General features: G+C 40.4%; 1 protein-coding gene across 2 annotated transcripts in view; it reads left to right on the plus strand.

Annotated features, from left to right (window-relative positions):
• B3GLCT (beta 3-glucosyltransferase) overlaps positions 1-21,330 on the plus strand; it is a 130,374-nt gene that overhangs the window by 66,690 nt on the left and 42,354 nt on the right. For both annotated transcript variants that reach the window (XM_053563856.1, XM_053563857.1), the window contains exons 8-10: positions 8,611-8,674; positions 13,257-13,376; positions 15,295-15,364. In XM_053563856.1, coding sequence (XP_053419831.1) covers positions 8,611-8,674; positions 13,257-13,376; positions 15,295-15,364 — 254 coding nt within the window. The remainder of the gene's footprint in view (positions 1-8,610; positions 8,675-13,256; positions 13,377-15,294; positions 15,365-21,330) is intronic.

Consider the following 21,330-nt stretch of genomic DNA (forward strand, 5'->3'; position numbering starts at 1 on the left):
TTTAATTTCTGCATCATAAATGAAACTCAGTTTAGCTGGATACAGGATCTGGGGTTGAAAGTTATTTTGCTTTAGGAGATTAAAAGTCAATGACCACCCTCTTCTGGCTTGAAAAGTTTCAGCAGAGAGATCTGCAGTCAATCTAATATTCTTCCCTTTGTAGGTAATAGATTTCTTACCTCTGCCTGCTTTCAGAAGTTTCTCCTTCATATTAATTTTAGTGAAGTTAATTATGATATGCCTGTGGGATGTGTTATTGGGATTGAGTCGTGCTGGGGTTCTGAAACTGTCTGCTATCTGAATTTCAGAATCTCTTGCATGTCTGGAAAATTCTCTTTCATAATTTCATGGAGAAGGGCCTCTGTGCCTTTTGAGGCCACTTTATCACTTTCAGGGATTCCAATGAGGCAGATATTAGCCTTTTTGAATTATCCCAGAGCTCTCTGAGAGAATGATCCGTTTTTGCTCTCCATTTATCTTCTTCTTTGAGAGTTTGGGAGCGTTCAAAAGCTTTGTCTTCAGTGTCAGAAATCCTTTCTTCTGCTTGTTCCATTCTGTTACTGAGGGACCCTACTGTATTTTTCAGATCTTTGAGGGCTGCAAATTCTTGCTTCCGTGTGTCAACATCTTTGATGATTTTGTCTTTTAATTCGTTAAATTCTTGAGACAACTTTTGAATTTCTCCTCGAATTTCTAATTCCGACTTTTGAATTGCTCCTCGAATGTCTCATTCCAAATTTTCCTACATTCTATTAATTTTGTTTGCAGTCCAAATTCTGAATTCGGTTTCTGACATCTCAGCCAGCCATTTATGAATGGGATCTTTAGTTATATCTGCCATATCGTTCCTTGGCATGGGGGGGCGGATCTATTCTGTTTATTCGTGTTACCAGAGTTTTTCCGCTGATTCTGCCCCATGGTTGTTTTACACCGTTTGATTTTTCCCCTGGAGCTTTGTCGAGGACCCGTACAGTGCTATGGCCTGAGAAACTAGGGACCTGTTTGGTGTGGTGGGGCTAAGTGGTTCTGTCTTGTTTTCAGCTGGTCTCTGTCCAACCCTAGTGAAACATTTACTCTGGGTTGAAGTCTCAGCTGTGGAGAAATACACAGTTTCAGCAATTGAGTAACCCTGCCCCCCACTGGCAACAATTGGAAAAGGAAAATCAAACCTTCCTACAAGGACACACCCAGGGCACCACTTGAATAGTCCTTAGGCAATTGGCTCAGTTCAAAAGGTGCAAATCAATTGTCTCAGTCAGCACCTGTCTCAGGTGAGAGAGTTTAAAAGGTCTCTGGCAACTGGATCGCAGAGGTCTGGTGACAGCTCAGATATGACTTGCTTTGGTGCCCCGTGAAGTCAGGAGGACCCACCCAGCAAATAGATAGCAAACTTCTGGGAAGTTTGTTGCCTCCTTCCCCACCTTGCACCTCTGTCACAGCCAGTCACTGATAGCCCCACAGGGCTGTGATCCAGTTGCCTCTAGTGAACAGATACTCCAGGGGTTTGCACCTGCCTGAATCACAAGGAAATCTATATCTGCCCAGCCAGGCTGCTGCGCTCTGCCTCTATACAGCAGGGGGAGGTGAGGCCTGACAACCTCAGGCGCTTGATGGAGGGTGGGGGATGTTCAATCAGTTCCAGCCCCGCCCCTGATTCATGTTACTGACAGAACAGAACAGAACAACTTCTGTTGTTGAATTTGTTTCTGTTCCTGCTAAATTCTCCTGCAGAAGAGAAGCTATTTTGAGTTCCCAGAGCCTGCGCCTCAGGCCCTGCAGGTTGTATTAAGTTAGCTGTCAGTTCTAGCCTCCTGCCTTCCTTTGTCTATAGGCTGATGATCCCCCAAGGGCTGGGTGCGTCTTAGGCTCAGTAAAGCGGTCCTCAGTAAAGCGGTCCTCTGGGTCAGCCCTGCCCTGGGAACTTCCCAGCTCTGTGCGTGTATTTCTAGTCCCTGTGCTGTACCCATTCCGGTACCGCCTCAGGCAAACCCTTTACTCACAGGGCCTGCGTTTCCATCCCAGATCTGTTCTGGGGTTGTTGCCACCTGAGAAGATGCTCGGCCTCCTCTGGTTGCCCAGGAGACAGGGTGTGTGGGTTTGGAATATCCGGGAGTGAGCCCTATTGTTTGGTTGGCCTCACATCCTACATGAGGATATCAGGAGACAAATGAGATCACTTCTATCCACCTGGTTAAAAACATACTTCAGAAAGGGAAGCAAGGGGCCAAAAACAACTGCTGCTCTGTGCCTCAGGGCACTGCCACTCTGGTGTGGTTCCCTCTCAGCCGACCGTCCTCTCCTCACTCTCGTGCCACAGAGTCAGCACTGACCAGCTGCAGTTTAGGCCCTGTCCACACCCCCCAAGAAATCACCTAAGAATCTGAACTCCTGGGGTACAGGCCTCCAGACCTCAGAGTGAGAGTGGAGGGGAGTGCTGAGAACCCAGAATTGCAGGTAGAGACTGTATACAGTTTATACAGTTTTATGCCTGGCAGGAGAACACCATGGCACCCTAGTAGGGGAGGTAAGTCCAGTTTTTAGAGGGTCTCTCCTGTGGAGTGTGGTGGGAGGAGCTTTGAACTCTGCTCGTTTATTTGTGGGGCACTCCGAGCCGTTCTCCTGGGGGAGTGGACTCCTGTCCGCTTGGTGATTGATTTTGTACCTTTTGTTTGTATCCTTGGGTTCGCAGCTCGCCTCCACGGGGTTGATGTGCGTTTGTCAACCTTCTCTCTTGGTGCAGCTCTAATTCACCAGGTTACTTGCTAAATTTCTGTCCTTTAACTCTCCTTCTGGACGGGAGCCTCTGTGGAAAGCTGGCTTCAGTCAGCCATCTTGTCTCCGCCCCTTGCTTCTCTTTTTGACGTTATGTTTTTAACCAGGTGGATAGAAGTAATCTCATTTGTAGGATATGAGGCCAACCAAACTCTTTTTGCTGGACGTGCTGACACTGTAGTCTAACCTGTTCTACAAACTCTTGAGTCTATGGACTCTGCCCTCTGGCCCTACTTCTCATAGGCACAGAAGTCCCCTCTCTTGAACCCATTAACTGTCTCATGCTCACGATGTGACTAGCTGGGGGCCTTATGAACCAGGGTTGCAGGGTTATGCACTAACCAATATGTTAACCTTGTTAGGGGTAGACTTTGTTATGGGTTACATGGCATTCTGCAAGGTGTTCTCATAGGAGACCACTGGCCTATGATTCTCTTCCCTTTTGTGTCTTTATGAGGTCACTGAACATGTATCTTTTGGCAAAGGTGCCCAGCTTCCCTGGGGTTGTGGGGGAGGGGTGCCTCAGATCCCTCAACAATATTTTCTGTTGGGAAAGGAGAGAGAACTAAGGGCCTCATCACCGTGGCAGGGTGTATAGGCATCTCAGTCTGTTTGGGCTGCTACAACAAAATACTACAAACATAGTAACTTATATGGGACTTACAAATGACAAAAGTTCATTTCTCGCAGCTCTAGAGGCTGAAAGTTCAAGACAAGGTGCTGGCAGATCCAGTGTCTGGTGAAACCCCACTGTCTGTCATAGACGGCGCCTTTTCTCTGTGTCCTTATAGGATGGAAGGGCTAAAGTGTCTCTCTGGGGTCTCTTTCATGGGACACTAATCTCATTCTTGAGGCATCTTCCCTTATGACCTCTCAGAGGCCCTGCCTCCTTTCATACCATCACCTTGGGGGTTAGGATTTCAATATGAAATTTTGGGGGCACACAGATATTCAGATCATAGCATATAGGAAACTGGGGCTACAGGAATTAAAGCCAAGAGACTGATCTTTTGCACAAAGTTTAAGAAATTCCCAGCACTTCCTCCATAACTTCAATATGGTAGAGGAATAAGGCACCAGATAACTTTCTGTGTTCTCTGTCACCTGCTCTTCCAATAAACTGTAGAATGCTTGTCATAAATTAATATCCATAGTCTTCTTCCTATCTCCCCTCCTTTTCTCCTACCAGCAAAAGCAAAACAAAATAAAATATAAACTCTACCAATAGCATGAAATAAAAAATTCTGGTTATCTTAAACCATATTTCCTTTTTCTCCTGGTACAAATAATCAAGCAAATAAAATGACATAACCCATCTTGCATAGCAACTATCTTGTGGCTAAGATATATTTTAAAATGGTTTTCTAATAGGAGATTCTTATTTATTTTTGAAGACATTGGTCTATATACTTAGAACCAAAAGAAGCACAAAGTATCCATTTGCCTTATCAACTTTGCAAAACTGGAACTTCCCAGTTGTTTTTTCCCAATTCCACAGCTAATGCGCTGACTTTATTTCCTCCTGTTGTTAGGAACTATGTCAGTTAACATGCTTTTGAGTGCAAGTAACAGGAAGCAATTTAATTGGATTAAGGAAATATTCTTGTTATCTTGGAAGTGAGGTCTGTAGTTTTTTAATACAGGAATTCAGCAGGGTTCTCTTCTGCCTGTAGTCCTCTTGTTATTTCAAGATAATAAAGGCTATGTGTGTCCTATTCAAATCCAACAATAGAGACCTGTCCTGCAGCATGCAAGGTAAACACTTATCCGCTGTCTGGTTGGTCCAACTGTATGCACGTACCAGCACCCGGAACAATTAATAGTTGCCAGGGAATTTCAGTGCTTTTCTTACTCCAGACTCCAGACTAGTCAGGTTCTGATTCTGAAGCCCATTGAAATGCTGGGCTCAATCATTAATCAAAATCAGAATGTGTATAGGGAAAAAGCAGGGGAGACTGAATTGTCTAGGAAACTGACACTGCCTATTATAGGAACATTGATTACCTTAGTCTCCTTTCCTTGACTTTCTGGCCCAGTTTGTAATTAGGGCAACAAATTATTGTTGCTTAAGTGTTTCCTCTGCCCAAGTCACCAGAACAACTGGTTACTTAAAGACATATTGTGCCATTTACTTTTTAAGACTGCTTCCCATCAAAAATGTTTGGCCTAGTAATCCCCATTGGTGAATTTTAAATTCACACAGTCCAACATATCCTGGTAATCAGTAAAAAAATACTTGCATCTTTGGAGAAACTTTCATTAATATCCATTAACAGTTTCTTCAAATATGTGTTCTTCTGGAATGCTGTAAGTGGTTTTCTCCATTGCTTTCCCACCAACAAAATATGAATGAGATTTCCTTTAATATCTTGCTCTGTTGACTGATTCACAAGTGGGCCTACGAAGTCAGCTGGGAAGTTTGCTTGTTATGAATCAAAGGCTCTCTCAGTGTTTTTGCACATCTGCAGCCTAGCTGATTGTGTCATTGTAACTGTGCCCTTGGAAAGTTGAGTACCAAATGTCATATTTTCCAGGAACTGAATATTTGTTTGTTTATTTATTTTTATTTATTTATTTTTGTAGAGACAGAGTCTCACTTTATCATCCTCGGTAGAGTGCGATGGCATCACAGTTCACAGCAACCTCCAACTCCTGGGCTTAGGCAATTCCTTTGCCTCAGCCTCCCTAGTAGCTAGGACCACAGGCACCCACCACAATGCCTGGCTATTTTTTTTTTTTTTTTTTTTTTTTTTGCAGTTTGGCTGGGGCTGGGTTTGAACACGCCACCCTCAGTATATGGGGCCGGCGCCCTACTCACTGAGCCACAGGCCACCCCAGGAACTGAATATTTAATAAGGGAACATTTTGTTCTAAATAACTGGAATTTCTGGCCTTTGGCATTGTTGGTTTTGAAATGAGCATTAGAAAACTTTGTTTTGTTTTGTTTTGTTTTTTTTATAGTTGAAGATTTTAATACTCTTCTCGTGGCAACTGAAATGATAAGTACACAGAAATCAATCAAGATATTCAAAAACTGAAAAACACTACCAAACAACTTGATCTGGTGAATACTTAGAGAACATTCCTCTATCAATAACAACAGAATACAAAATCTTTTCAATCTTTTCACGTGCACATGATAGACCTTATCATGGTCCCATTATCCTAATAAATTTCTTTTTTTTTTTTTATTAAATCATAGCTGTGTACATCAGTATGATCATGGGGCACCATACACTTGTTTCATAGAATATTTGACACATTTTCATCTCATTAGTTGACATAGCCCTCCTGGCATTTTCCTAGTTACTTTGCCAAGACATTTACATTCCGCATTTGCCAAGGCTCACATGTACCCTTGTAAGATGCATCACAGGTGTGATCCTTTCAATCCCCCTCCCTCTACCCACCTCTCCCCTCCCTCCCCACGCTTGCTTGGTGTATAGAAAAACCCTAGTTACTACTATTAGCAATTGCCTTTTTTTGTTTTGAGACCCACTCTCACTCTGTCACTCGGGGTAGAGTGCCATGTATTATCATAGCTCACAGCAACTGCAACCTCAAACTCTTGGGCTTGAGCAATCATCTTGCCTCACCCTCCCGAGTAGTTGGAACTGTAGGCACCCACCACAACTCTTGGCTAGTTTTTCTATTTTTAGTAGAGATAGAGTCTCACTCTTGCCCAGGCTGATCGTGAACTCCTGAGCTCAAGCAGTTCATCGTCCCAGGGTACTAGAACTGCAGGGGTGAGCCCTGCCCTCGCTGCCTTTTGAGTTAGACGTCACCCGTGTGCTCTTACAAGTAGAATGCCTTTGCAAGGTGACTGTTTTAGGCCTTCGGGCATCCTAAGGCTAACTCCTCAGGAAGAAATTGGTGATGTGAAGATGACCATGACTTGGCTTTGGTACATTCTGTGGGCTCCAAGAGAAACGGGCACGTAAAACTATCAGCATACTTATTTTATTTGTCCTCTAATCAGTCATTGTTTGTCTTAAAGAAATTCTAGGCACTGGTTTTCACATTTTTTCCTCTGAGATCTCTCTCAAAGAAAAAATTTCAAGAATCAGTTGAGAAAGAAACTTGAAATGTCAAAAAATGAAGGGCCTGTTGCAGGTAGGATTCTAAGGTGTTTATTGTCCGTGAAGAAGAAGCATAAGAAACATGGCCATCTGGGTGTCACACGCCACTTAGACCCTGATCACGACTCCTGACCCTGACCTGTGGGTATGACTTTTCCTGTCTTGGGAGTCTCAGTGACATATGAATTCACACTCTGTGTGGTCTGATCAGAATTTGAAGGCCTGAGGCGTTAGTCCCAATTCCAAAGTTACCTTGATGCAGTTTATTTATGAAAACTGAGCAGAATTCTGAGCAGAATTCAAACTGGACAAGATCCCACTTGCTAGAGAGGATTTTTTTTCCTTTTAATGTTGTGGAGAATGCATCTAAGGATTTGGTCTCTCTAAGTCTGGCCCACTCACTCTCACGGATCTGTGGGTGGATACTGACCAGGAATGTGACAGATAGTATAAGGGACTGCTTTCGTCCCATTCTATATTAGCATCAACCATGAACTACCCACCTTCTTTATTTTTTCCTCTAAGCAGAAATGAATTTTTAAAGAAATATTTCATGGCCCAACCAGACTAACATGTAATTAAAATCTCAATAAAAAATTTTACCAATCTTCTTTTGAAAAATCACTCATTTCTTTGCAAACTAAGTATTAGGAGGTTTGTAGTTGAAGCTGGTGTTCTAGTCTTCAGCTCCATAAACAAATGTAGGGCCAGATGGTGTGTAAGTGATCTAGGAATGCAGTTCTATCTCAGTCAGCTTGGAATCAAAGACTATATTGTCCTTGTTGATTCAGGGGCTCCCTGAGCACTCGTGTTGGCCAGGTTGGGGGTGGGGTAGGGGAAGGTAATGCTGGCAATATAAAGTTCAGCACAGAGGGGTGTGTGCACAGCTCATTTCACTGCATGTAATAAAGCTGCTAAGGCTGCGCTTTGTAGTCTGGGAGCAAAGGAATTTTCCATTTACTCTGGGGGGCAAGTCTGGAAATGTTTCACACAGAAGGTACCCTTGAGTTTGGTCTTGAAAAAAAAAGTGTGCTAAGTAAAGGTTGAGTGTGGACACACCAGAAAGCTGTACGGGGCGGGAAGAGTGGGGAGGTGAGCTCTGGGTGGAGCACGTGAGTATCAGCCTGGGGGAGAAGGTGGGGCCCTCCAGTCTGGCTTAGGAGGTTCGGGCTTTATTCTCTACAGCAAAGGAGCCATTGAAAATTTTCTATACGAGAGAATGACTTAAAATAAAACTGTTATTCTTCCCTGAAACCACACATTTGTCTCCATAAAAAAAACCCCGCATCTGTCATTCATGATAGCAGAAGACAGAAAGTTTAACCATGTTTGTTTCCCTTTCAAACACAAGATTTTTTCTCTTTTTCTTTCTCTGTCATTATTTAGTATAAAGAGTCAACAAACTGTTTGATCTAACAGAGAGTATTATATCACTCTCTGTTATATTGATCAACAAACTGTCCAAAAAACTGTTGAGTTTTTTTTCAAGGCACCTTATTCACTGTGTCATGTTTTACATCGTTTAGCAGATGCTAAAATAATGAATGCTCTATTTGTAGCAAGTCTTATATTCATTTATTGGTCAACAAAACCATTGCTTTTTCACAGTTTCTTTCCGTTAAGGAAGTCAAGTTCTTATTTTTGTTTTTAAATTTGTATGTATATCTATTTTTAACATTAGAAAATCTCAAGAATGTGTTATTCTTGTTTGACACTTTCTGGTTAAAAAAAAAAAAATCAAATTGTCTCTATTTTCTAGGCTTACCAAGAGATTAAAGAGTGAATCCCTGAAATCTGACTTTACAATAGATTTAAAACATGAGGTATGTTATGTTTTGTTTGGTTAAAAGTCTTAATAATCAAGAGTTCTTGTCATTTGAGAGAAGAAGTGTTTTGTATTTCCTAACAACGTGTTGTCCCCACCCACACCCAGCTGCGCCCCACTGAGGTAATTTTACAGCCTCCAGTGAATTAAGTCTTTCTATTTTAAACTCATTTTAGTTATGTAGATGAAGAAAGAGCAGTGAAAAAGGTTGCATCTAATGATTCATGATTCTTTGTTTTGAAGCCAGATGGATGGATCCAGAGGTGGATTTCTAAAAAACCTGCAAAAATGTCATTAAAATTTCCTCTGCTCTTACTTGGTGCTTTGAGTGTACAAACGCTGCTATAGATGGAACCTGTCCCCCACTGTGCCAATTCATATGCAGAAACATAATCCCCAAGGAACTGATGTTTGGAGGTAGTAGGCCTTTGGGAGGTCATGAGGGTAACAACCTCCTGAATGGATGAGATCCCTCACCCCTTCTGCCTTGTGAGGACACAGCAAGAAGGCCCCATCCCTATACCAGAAAGCAGGCCCTCCCCAGACACTGAATCAGCCAGCACCTTAATTTTGGACTTCCACACTCCAGAACTGTGAGAAATAAACTTCTGTTATTTATATGCCACCCAGTGTATGATATTTTGTTACAGCATCCCAAACAGACTAGGACATATGCTTTAGTCACATGTCTGTGCCTGGTTCTCTACTGCAGAATTAAACCAGTTGGTCCCAAGTAGGCAGCCGTGATGTGCCAGCCTAGGGCCTGGCTCCCCTGGTTCTTTGGCATTTGGTAGACATCTGTGACCAATTTTATCTTGGAGGCAGGTGGCCGGTATCCCATCATTAATCATTCCCAAATCATCATTAAGGAGGCTTCTTTTTGCATTTCATTTATTATGGGCATGTCTGACTGCCTGAAATAAACTTCCTCTCACTCTCTGCTGGAGAGTGAGAGTATCTCCTGACGTTGAGGTAAATCTCAACATGTCATTCAGCCCAGCAGTGCTGGCAGCCTCCTGGGAGCAAAAAGGGCACACACAAAACTTTCTAATTTCTAGGGTATCTTTAGTGATGAAACAGCTTATCTCAGAAGAAATACACTTTAAAAAAAATCATTTTCTCTTGCACAAAGAGAAAAATATGACTTGTTGAAAATCAGGGTCTGTCTAGATAGGTTAACGAAAAGTCAGAGCTGGTATAGAAACCCTGGTCCGGAAATTCATTAAACATTGAATACATACAAAAGAATATTTCTAACATATATGAGAAATAGATAGTGGGCTTCTGGGTTGTTGCTGTCTTTTTGCTACTGAGATCATTGCTTCTATGAATATTTTTGACGTGTGTCACGATGATCATCTGTAACAGTTTCTCTAAGGCAGAGGCTGTGAAGCTTTTTTTTGACTGTGACCCACTTTAAAAAAATACATTTTTCATTGAGATCCAATATGTTTATGTGTGTTGTTACTGTGTTTTTCATTATTGATTTCTAATTTAGCAGTAGACTATGTATCAGTTGTTGGAAACACTTTTGGGCTTACTTTATGGCCTAGTTCATGTTCAGTTTTTATTATTGGAAAAAGCATCTATGTTTTCTAACTTAGGTGACATAATACTTTCTGTTAGATCAAAGAAGGTATTAATTATGCTTCTGGATATTTTATTTCCTTTCTTTCTTCCTCTATTCAGCTTTTGTTTTTCTGCTTATCACTTACTAAGGGAGGGATATGGAAATCTTCCTTAATTATGGTGGATTTGAGCATTTCTCCTATGTAGTAGCAATTCTTGTTTTTTTATACTCTGAGGCTATGTTAATTAGGTGCATAAAAATTTAGGATTATTGCAACTTCTTCGTGAATTTATCTTTATCTCTAATAATACTCTGTGTCTTTGTGTTTACTTCACGGACAGGAATATTTCTATACTGGCTTTCTTTTGAGGTGTGCCTCATAATCATATTTCATCTTTTTCTTCCAGCCCTTTTGTGTCCTTGTCTTTTAGTTATGTCTCTTTTAAGCAAGACACTCCTTGTTTGTCTCCCAGTTTGATAATTTTTGTCTTTAAGCCAGATAACAAATTTACTTTATATTGATTGTAATTACTAATGTATTTGAATTCATTTCTATTACTTTATTTTATCCTTATCCCCTGTTTTCTATTTTTCTTTTTAAAACTTTTATGTCACCTTTTTAATTTTTAAAAATTTTTTTAGTTTGTATTTTCCTCCTTTATTGTTTTGGAAATTCTTTCTCTGTCTGTACTTCATTGCTTATTTTAAATATTTTAACATGCATTCTTGACCTAAGCTGGGCTAATTGATCAGTATGCAGAAAATTCAAGGGCCCAATTTATATGCTATTGTCCAGTATTTTTGATACTGAAATTTTACCCTAAAACAGGTATTATCATTGTATTATGAAGTTAACATTTGTATTAACTTCATCATAAATTTGCCAGTGTTTTTCTTAACCATTCCATCTTGCTTCTTGAATCTTCCAGTTGGGATCATTTGTATTCTTCCTGAAGTATATCCTTTCAAATTTCATTCGGTAGGGGGGGGTCACTTCTCTCAGCCTTTTCTTTCCAAATACACTTTACTTACTTCAGCTTATTCTTGAAGCATAGTTACGTCATGTATACCATTCTAGATCATCAGTCATTTTCTCTTATTACAATGGTGCGATTTCACTGTATTCTGGCTTCTGTTACTATGGTTCTGAGAAATTAGTCCTTAGTCTAGTGTGATTCTTTTGTAGGTAGTATGTCATATTTTTTCTGCCTTCTTTTAAGGTTCTTTGTCTATGGTATTTTGCAGTTTAGCTAAGATACATCTAGATATAGACTGCTTTCATTGGGCCCTTCTATAATAGGATTATTAAGCAGTATTTGAAAATACTCAGCCTTTATCTTTTCAACTATATTCTCATCCTTCTTCTCTCCGTTGCCTCTTTTAGGAAAATTAGATATATGCTACCAGGTATAAATTTCTCTTTTACATTTTCCTCCTCTACTTCTTCTTTTTTTTTTTTTTTTTGAGACAGAGTCTCACTGTGTCATCCTCAGTAGACCTCAAATTCTTGGGCTTAAGAGTTTGCCTCAGCCTTCCAAGTAGCTGGGACTACAGGCACCCACCACAATGCCTGGCTATTTTTTTTATTGCAGTTGTTTTAGCTGGCGTGGGCCAGGTTCGAACCCACCACCCTCAGTGTATGTGGCTGGCTCTGTAACCACTGTGCTATGGCCAAGCCCCTTCTCTACTTCTCATTGTACTATCTTTTAGATAATTTTAGGGACTTCATTCTTAAGTTCCATAATTTTTTATCCAACTGTGTCTACTATGCTATCTATCCTATAATTTTATTTATTTATTTTTTTGCGATTTTTGGCCAGGGCTGGGTTTGAACCTGCCACCTCTGGCATATGGGGCTGGCGCCCTACTCCTCTGAGTCACAGGTGCCGCCCTCCTATAATATTTTTATATTAACTGATATATTTGTGTAATATTTTTAAAGATGACTTTGCTCGTGTTTTAAATTTTTTCTTTATAAAATATATTAAGCATAATAAATTTATGTGTGTGATAATTCTAATATCTGAAGTCTTTGGGGTCTGTCTGATTAAATTGTATCTGCAGACTCTTGCTCATCCTCTGATTTCTTTGTGCTGTTTGTGATTTTTCGTAAGCTCTCTGCTTTTTGGGAAAAATCCTGGATTAAAGTTGTGGGTTTCTCAGTAAGGATGTATATACAGCATGTATATGCATGTATATACAGCATCTGCCTGTAGTTAGTGGGTTATACTGATTTGGAACAACTCGAAATTACTCTGAGGTGTTTTTAGACCTCATAGGTGGCACATACTAGAGAGGCCTGGCTTTTGGTTACAAAATCTCGGGAGATTTGAAGATTATTTTTCCCTTCCATTTAGCTCCGAGGTCCCAGGTTTCTGTGGGATTTGCTGTTAGCTGTGCCCCACTTGGGGTGGGCATAGGCTTCACTCTCATCCTTCCTCACAGAAACTCAGCATTACAGGAGGTCAGCTGATACCTAGTGGGGAAAACTACCCTGGGTCCCCTTTTTCCCGGGTTCTCACTTTCACATTTCTGTCTTCACAGGTTCTACACTTTTATGCCAGTTTAGCAAGACATATAAAACGATTTTGAAGACACTTTACCCAACATTTTCAGTTGTTTTCAACAAGCTACCTATTCAGAGTATGCACTTACTATACTGTAGGAAACCAGAGGCATCCTTGGAATCATCTTCCATCTCTCTCTCTCTCTCTCTCTGATGTTTCACAGGATGCTCTTCCCTAAAACTGCTTATTGACGATGTTCGGAGTTTTTGGAGGTCAAAATATTGATTCATAGTTGTTAATAAAAGATTAGATGGATCAACATGGAACTGCCACTTTTTATGTAAAAAAAAAAAATCCTGCCGAATATTGAGAAATCAATATAGTTTGACTTAACATTCTCTGTAGAAGGCACATTCTGCTTTCCCTTGAGATATTCTGTCCCATCTTCTGCGTGTGGTATTGGCGGAGTTCCTCCTTCACTGTCGGTCTCCTGTCTTGGACAGATTGCCCTCTACGTATGGGACAAAGGTGGCGGACCTCCTCTCACCCCAGTGCCTGAGTTTTGCACAGACGGTGTGGACTCCTCCTGTGCTACCACGTTCCGTTCTTTTCTACCACTTTGTGTAAGTAATAGAAGGAAAAAACTTCCTTGCATATCAAAGGGACATTTATATGCTGTGCATAATCAAATCAACATTTGCCCTGTGCCCAAAGAACCGCCTGTCCTATCTCTAGTAATAACACTACCAGGTAAGTGATGTTGTTACCCCATCTGACACGTGGGAAGACAGGCACAGAGCAGTGTAGTACTTAGTCAAGCCTGCAGGGCTGGTAGGGAGGGAAGTGAGGGTTCTGAGGGCCTCCCTGTCACCCCACAGCTCTTCAGAATAATTGTGCCCAGAGTCACTTCTTTAGGTGATGATATAGGATGTATTGATTGGAATTTCTGTTCCACTTTCTGGAAAGGCAGTTTCAGACCTTTTCAGTGACACTCAAACATTCTCCCCAAGCTCATTGCTTTTACTCCCTCAGCAGGCGACCCTGCCTTTGATCTCACCTGCAACCATCTCTGGGGAACTTTCAGAATGAACTTACTTGTCATGGTGGACCCTTGGTCCAGTCCCATGATGAGCCTGAAGACACCGAAACTCACTAGGTTGTTAATTTTTTGTAAAGGGAAACATGTTCACCAGCCTCAAATGTTTGTTATTCTCCGGTTACTCCAACAGGAGCTTGTGTGTGCCATTTTAAAAGGCACTACAGGTTAACGGTGGGGGAGAATCTGTAATAAACGCGGAGCTCCTGAGTTGAGGAATCGGTCTTTCTACATGCAGCACTTGCTTCTCCTTTAACGTCTCTCCTGGTGCCTTGAGTTTCATGACAAAGCTGTAGATCAATGTCACTGCACATATAGACCAGCCCCAAATGATGCAGGGGTTGTGATTGAATATTATTACAGGCCTGAGACAGGCAATAAAGGGATCAGGATACTTCCTCCCTGCTCCTTGACAAACCCCTCTGTGTGCCCCGTTCATCACTGTCATCAGCCTGCTCCAGGAAGCCCCCACCCCCTCCCCCAGGTGTTAGAAGTAATCTTACCGTTAGCAAAGGGTAGAGCATCGTTAGCCTATAGTTGGGTAACCAGTAAAGGGGCCACAAAAATTCTTTCAACATTAAAGTAAGGCTGGGCCCAGAAAAGGGAGTCATCTCTCTCTCTCTCTCTCTTTTTTTTTTTTTTTTTTTTAGAGACAGAGTCTTACTTTATCGCCCTCGGTAGAGTGCTGTGGCATCACAGCTCACAGCAACCTCTAGCTCTTGGGCTTAAGCGATTCTCTTACCTCAGCCTCCTGAGTAGCTGGGAGGCTACAGGCGCCCGCCACAACACCCAGCTATTTGTTGTTGCCCGCCACCCTTGGTATATGGGGCTGGCACCCTACTCACTGAGCCATAGGCACCGCCCAGGGGGTCATCTCTTAATTTACACTAAAAGATCCCCATACTTCTTTCTTTTTGTCAAAATCTTCACAGCTAAAGAAAAGAAAGTGAGATAACTTACTCGGTTAAGTGGGTTTATTGGTCACCTACCCTGTTTCCCCGAAAATAAGACATCCTCCGAAAATAAGACCTACTTACAGGAAAGATAAGACGTCCCCTGAAAATAAGACCTAGTGCATCTTTGGGAGCACACCGGGAAACAGGGTACTGTATGCTTAATAAATTTATAGCACTATTAACAGCCTTTTTGGTGGTTACTATTCCCTTCTAAGTGAGTAGACTAAGGTTCTGTGAACTTAGGAAACTTGTTGAGGTGATGCTTTCTGCACGGCAGAGCTGCAAGGCAGGTCCAGGGCTGGCTGACTTCACAGCCTATGTTCTCAGCTGAACTGCAGTTCCTTTCCTTTGCTAAAACTTCATCCTGGAAATAGGTTTGATATCCCTGACTTGGGTTAATTTGAACCCTGCAGCATTGAGATCTAATGTGGGTGTGAAGTTAAGATAAGGCTGACTCATAATTGTGCATATATTTTTCTTGTTTTTTAGGGAGAGCCAGTGAAGAAGGAGAATATTTTTGTTGCAGTAAAAACATGCAAGAAATTTCATGGTGACAGAAGTATGTTTCGAGTTAATTCATTTTTATTGAACTTTTAAAATTCAAGCTGCCTTTTTAAAAAAGTAAAAACCAGATATAAACTCAAGAAAGGAATAATGACAAATAGAGTGTTGAAGTGAAAGTGGTTCCGAAGGAGAATTTGTATGGAAACGTGAGCATGGTCAGAACTACTGTTGTTTACAGCAGTATTTTAAGTGGGAAATGGAAAATTTCAGTTGTGGCAAGCTTGGAGACTCTGAATTAACGATTTATTTTGTCAAACAATGTTCTAGTATATCCATGCATGGTATCTGAATGGTGTGAAGAATATTAGAGGGGATTTCAAGGTAACAGAATGCTGAAAAAGAATGCTTTCTTGGGGCGGCGCCTGTGGCTCAGTCGGTAAGGCGCCGGCCCCATATACCGAGGGTGGCGGGTTCAAACCCGGCCCTGGCTGAACTGCAACCAAAAAATAGCTGGGCGTTGTGGCGGGCGCCTGTAGTCCCAGCTACTTGGGAGGCTGAGGCAAAACAATCGCCTAAGCCCAGGAGTTGGAGGTTGCTGTGAGCTGTGTGAGGCCATGGCACTCTACCGAGGGCCATAAAGTGAGACTCTGTCTCTACAAAAAAAAAAAAAGAATGCTTTCTTGAAGACTGTTCCTTCTTTTTATATTTATTTCAAATGCATATATTGGAACTTTTTAATAAAGATATATATTTGCTCACAGATAGATATATTGGAGAAAAAGAAAAAGCTGGCTTAGAAACAGTGATCTCTGCTTCAGAAAATCCTGGCGTGCAGACAAATGTTTTTATTCACGTTTTTGGTGTCGTAACAAAATTCTGCTAAGTTATGGTGATAATGTAAAAAAAAAAAAAAAAGCCCATCCTAAATATAAATAGACATAATTTCTCTTTTTTTTCTGCACCTTATTTCAAGCAGCACTTTTCTGAAATTGAAAATTAGGCAGTCTTTTGCATTTTCTAATTTTAGCACATATTTTAATTTTTTTTCTGTGAAAAGACTGTCGATTTCACCAAGGGTGTGATATTTATGTAGGAGAGATTTCTAAACCAGCTGTCATTTTCATGGGATTGGAGCTATGGGGGGGAGGGGGAGTTCATTTATATTTTATGTGATAATATGATACACATAATGTATTTTAAAGGGGAAGATATTTTACAAATAAAAGCATATTATAATTTAGGATTATAGTACCGTCTAAGGCATCAACATCAATAAAAATCCAGTCATGATCAATAAAATCTTAAAAATACAGGGCGGCGCCTGTGGCTCAGTTGGTAGGGCACCGGCCCCATGTACCGAGGGTGGCGGGTTCAAACTCTGCCCCGGCTGAACCGCAACCAAAAAATAGCTGGGCGTTATGGCAGGCGCCTGTAGTCCCAGCTGCTCCGGAGGCTGAGGCAAGAGAATCGCTTAAGCCCAGGAGTTGGAGGTTGCTATGAGCTGTGTGATGCCATGGCACTCTACCGAGGGCCATAAAGTGAGACTCTGTCTCTACAAAAAAAAAAAAAAAAAAAAATACATGTAACTGTAAACCTTCATATTCATCTAAAACAGTCGCATTAAATTCCAAATTCTAATAAGTCATCCTGAATAAATATATGCCTTTGTTATGCAAGGATTCCTAAAATACTACGATATGAAGAATCAATATATCTGTTAAAGTAAATTTTTCATTTATCATAAATTTAACCTAAATTTAGTACCCTTTTTCTTTCTTCATAATTTGGAAGGGGTTTGCAAGATGTTATGATTTTGACAAATATCTTTTAAAAGACGTGTTGGGAAAATGAACTGGACTGCGCTTGATTTTATCTTTTTTTTTTTTTTTCACAAGCAGAATTGTTTGAATTGATTGGATTGATCTTGAAACTGCCCTTCAAGTAGTGTTTGCTTTCATAATATTAATGTTCAGAATAGTAGTGCTGCTGGTGTGGTGCTATTTTTTTCTTTTGAAATACATCTGCAAAGATAGTGAAGCCATAAAATTAAGGACACTCCATCTCCATTGTATTTTTCATATTTGACAGAAATTAAGAAAAAAGTTTGTTAATTTTAATTTTCTGATTTTTGAGTAATCTTACTGTTTTCTCACTTTGCATAAGATTGCTATAATCTTTTTAGGTATCTAAGAAATTCTTGAATTTTGAGTCAAAAGGTCTTTAAAAATTATAAACTCTTAAAAAGCCCATTAGGAACATTAAAAATAAACCTTCTGAAGCCAAATAAGTTGGTTTATTACTGTTGTTTGCATCTTGGGGTCATTGAAGCATGAAACCTAAAAGCTATTTTGAAGCTTTCCCGTTGGGTTCTCTGGCAAGCCATTTTTCAACTTGGATATGTTTCTTTGAAAAGATAGTCTAAAGGCAGAAGGATTTTAGGACTGTGATGTCCATTTTGCATGATGCAACTGAAGCCTGCTAGGCCATCGTGTTCTGCCTCTTTTTAGAAATATAGATAAGCTACGCATTGGCCCCCCAAATTGTCCAGTAATCATGTCAGTTATAATGACAACACCACAATAACTGCCTCTGATTATCTTTTTTACATTTTTCTGCTGTGTTTTCCACCATTATTCTGTCATCTAATTTCATGTTGACAATTCTTTGTGATATGATAATTATTGTTATTGACTTGATATTATAGAGATAATCTAGAAAAGTTGGGAATGATACACAGCTGGCCCAATTTCTTGCAGCCTATTGTGCAGACAGCCAAGGACTCTGGTTTTCTGGCTCCTAAGTCTCATATTCTTTCCACCACTGCACAGCTGTACTGTAATCTCCTTGGATGTATTTCAAACCCAACACTTGATAGATAGTCTTTGATATTCATGTTGATGCCCTGCTATGCTCAAGGTCAGTTTTGACTTGGCCAGAAGCTGTAAAAGTATTTGGCTTTTCATTTTCAGTGGCCATGGGGATGGCAAGGAATTGAAACCTACATAGGATCTGAAATACAAATCGAGCTGGGAAATTAGTAGACTGCCACTCCTGTTTTAACATATCACTGCCACAGTCTAGCAGAATACATGGATTGGGTTGTTTTTTTCATTTTCCTTGCCCTGTGTACTCTATAGTAGAAATACTTGAAGTAACAAAGGGAATGAATTAAAAAAAATATGGGTAAGAAACTGTATTTATCTTTGGAAAACTGAAAGTTGGGCTATGAGGCAGGCCCTTGGATATGAATGAGATGGGTTCTGTAGGTTTGTTCTTCAACTGAATTTTTATGTAAGTTGGGACGGGTACATTCTATTATCTCTAATAGCTTCCATTTCTAAATGTGAGTTGTATATCAGTTGGATGCTTATAACTTGGGGACTTACTGTAAAGCCCCTGTTCGTAAGTGCGACTTGCACACACGTGGAATGTAACCTCCAGGACTGCCTGTGCTGTTACTCGTGGGCACACTGTCCCCAGCCAGGCCCAGAGCAGAAGAGGACACTAGTGATGGCCTCCTCTGCTGTTTCACTGTAGTGTTGGTCACCTCCGGGATGAGGACGTGTGAGGGACCACATTCCAGTCAAGGCTTCAGTCACTAGTCATGGCAGTGGAAAATACACATTGAATTCATTTTTTATACTGTCATGGAAGAATTGATACTACAACCAAGTTCCAAAAAGAAAAAAATATTTTAATGTTGTACTTTTTTTTTTTTTTTGCCTAACAATGAAACGTTTATGTAACTGCTTTTGTCTGCATTCTGATTTAAATGAAACAGCATTCTCAGAACACAGCAAAAACATACTCTGTTTGCTAAAATATATCCCATCTTTTGGTACAAGAAAGTAATGCATACTGTTGACACCATTGAAACAGCAACACAGAGGCAAGCTTTTCATGGGGTTAAATTAAAGAAACGATTATGTAAGGTGATGAATTGGGCATGGCATGTGAAATTATATTTAAACAAGGAGATGATTCCTGGAGTTTTAATATTCCGATTACTTCCTCTTGGGTTATATGTTTTGCATTGTGTGACGTGAGCTGTCAGAAAACCTTAAGAATTTTCTTTGCACCATTTTGCCAGGCAATTCCTGCTTCTCCCATGTGCCTCCAGCCACCAGCCAGTGTCTTTGTTCTTCAAATGGTGGGTGGAGGGACACTCTTCTCCCGCAGTCTCCCTCTCATTTAAGAGTTTAAACTGCAGTTTGCTCAGCCTGTAGTTCCTTTCCACAGCTTCCTGAGCTCTTAAAAATTAGCACCTTATTCCTTTCAGATTTGTTTTTTAATAAAAAACCTGTTTGCCATCTTTATCTGCCATGATCTTGTCTAGAAGAGGCAAATCTAAACAAATTGATTAAAAGGAGTATTTGGTAGCTGGTGTTCTCTGATTAAAGAGGCTTTACAGGTACTGCAAAATAATCTGCTTATTTAAAAGGAGGGGTTTGAATTAAAATGCAGCCAGATGGAAAGCCTGATGAGGTGAGGTGATTAAATTAATTACTGGCGAGCAGAGGGGAGTCAGGTGTTGGCTGTGCAGTTCTTTCCCTGCCCACTGAATAGCAGATGTTCCAGGTCTCCCTAGAACAGTGGTTCTCAACCTTCCTAATGCCACGACCCTTTAATACAGTTCCTCGTGTTGTGGGGATCATGGCCTTAGGAAGGTTGAGAACCCCTGCCCTAAAATGTTGTTTTAGTTCAGCCGGGAGGGCTGCTTTTCAGTCTTAGACACTCCTCAGTCTTTAAGGTGAGGAATAGCATGCTCCTGGGTGTGTCCCCAACCTCTCCCGAGAAGTACAATCAAAGTGTTATTTTGTGGGTATTGACAGAAGGTCCATCTGCCAATGGAAAGAGGCAGATTGATTCCTTAAAATCAAAACAGACATTCACGTTTGATTGTGTAGGAGATTTTATGAAGTGTCAAGTTCATTGTCATTTGTAATTTGAGACAGGTTTGGAAGTCAGTTCCCCAGGGGTAAAAAAATGTGTGTTCTGTTCTCATTGTGAGATGCATCTCTTGCTTAGAGTCTAGAAAGCTTATGCCATCTGTGCAGTTGGGGAAATTTTACAGTAAAATTTTTACTTTGTTCCAATTTTAAGTTCTCCTGTGGCAAACTCTCTTGAAAGAAGTATTCACTATTCTATTATGTGGCCAAAAAAAAAAAAAAAATGCTTCTTTTTGTTGAAAATGAGATACTATATCATGTATCTGTATTGAAGTATTTTCTCGAAGTTTAATATCTCTAGGAATACAGTGCCTCAATACAGCATAAAATATTTTGTCAATAATAGAATGAATTCATTTTAGTATTGAAATAATGTTAATAAAATAGACCAGTATTTTAAAAGTTTAATTTAGCATCAACCCTAGTTTAAAATAAAGTCTTAACCTGCTATTCTAAAACTCTGAACTTTGGCTTTAAATTCTTTACAGCTAGTAGACACAACAGAAGCACGGGAGTTCTGTATTGATGGGGACGATATGACACAAACTGCTAACAGCTTTAGGTATTATAGAATCACAATAGCTTACTGTATTAAAATGGTTGGCCTATTTTAAAATGATTAATAGCGGTGGTACCAGTCATGTATCAAAGGATGAATTGCTATTATAAATAAATTTTTCCTTTAAACTGGTTTTCAGGAGTATCCCTGGGCCTTATATTGAAACTCCTACAAAATTCAATTCTCATTGAACGATTTATTGAGTACCTACTATGAGCAGGTGTTGGGGGTATAAGTCTTGAACATAGTAATTCTTACCTTTTGTGCAATTTCTGTTTTACTTGTTGCAAATTAAAACTGCAAGTTAGGTAGTTAGGTATAACAGTCGAAGAGGTACGTCATACTGTATTTTGACTTCATTTAAATCAGCTAATGGGGAAGAAACATGTGTTGAATGCCTAAAGGCTGAGGAAAGAGAAAAAAAGCAGCATTTACAGAGCCTGTAGGACCCATGCTGGGGACTGAGGAAAGTTCTTAACCTTTCCTCACAGATTCTTCCAGCAATGGGGGACA

Source organism: Nycticebus coucang, chromosome 15 (assembly GCF_027406575.1).
Source record: "Nycticebus coucang isolate mNycCou1 chromosome 15, mNycCou1.pri, whole genome shotgun sequence".
Lineage (NCBI taxonomy): Eukaryota > Metazoa > Chordata > Mammalia > Primates > Lorisidae > Nycticebus > Nycticebus coucang.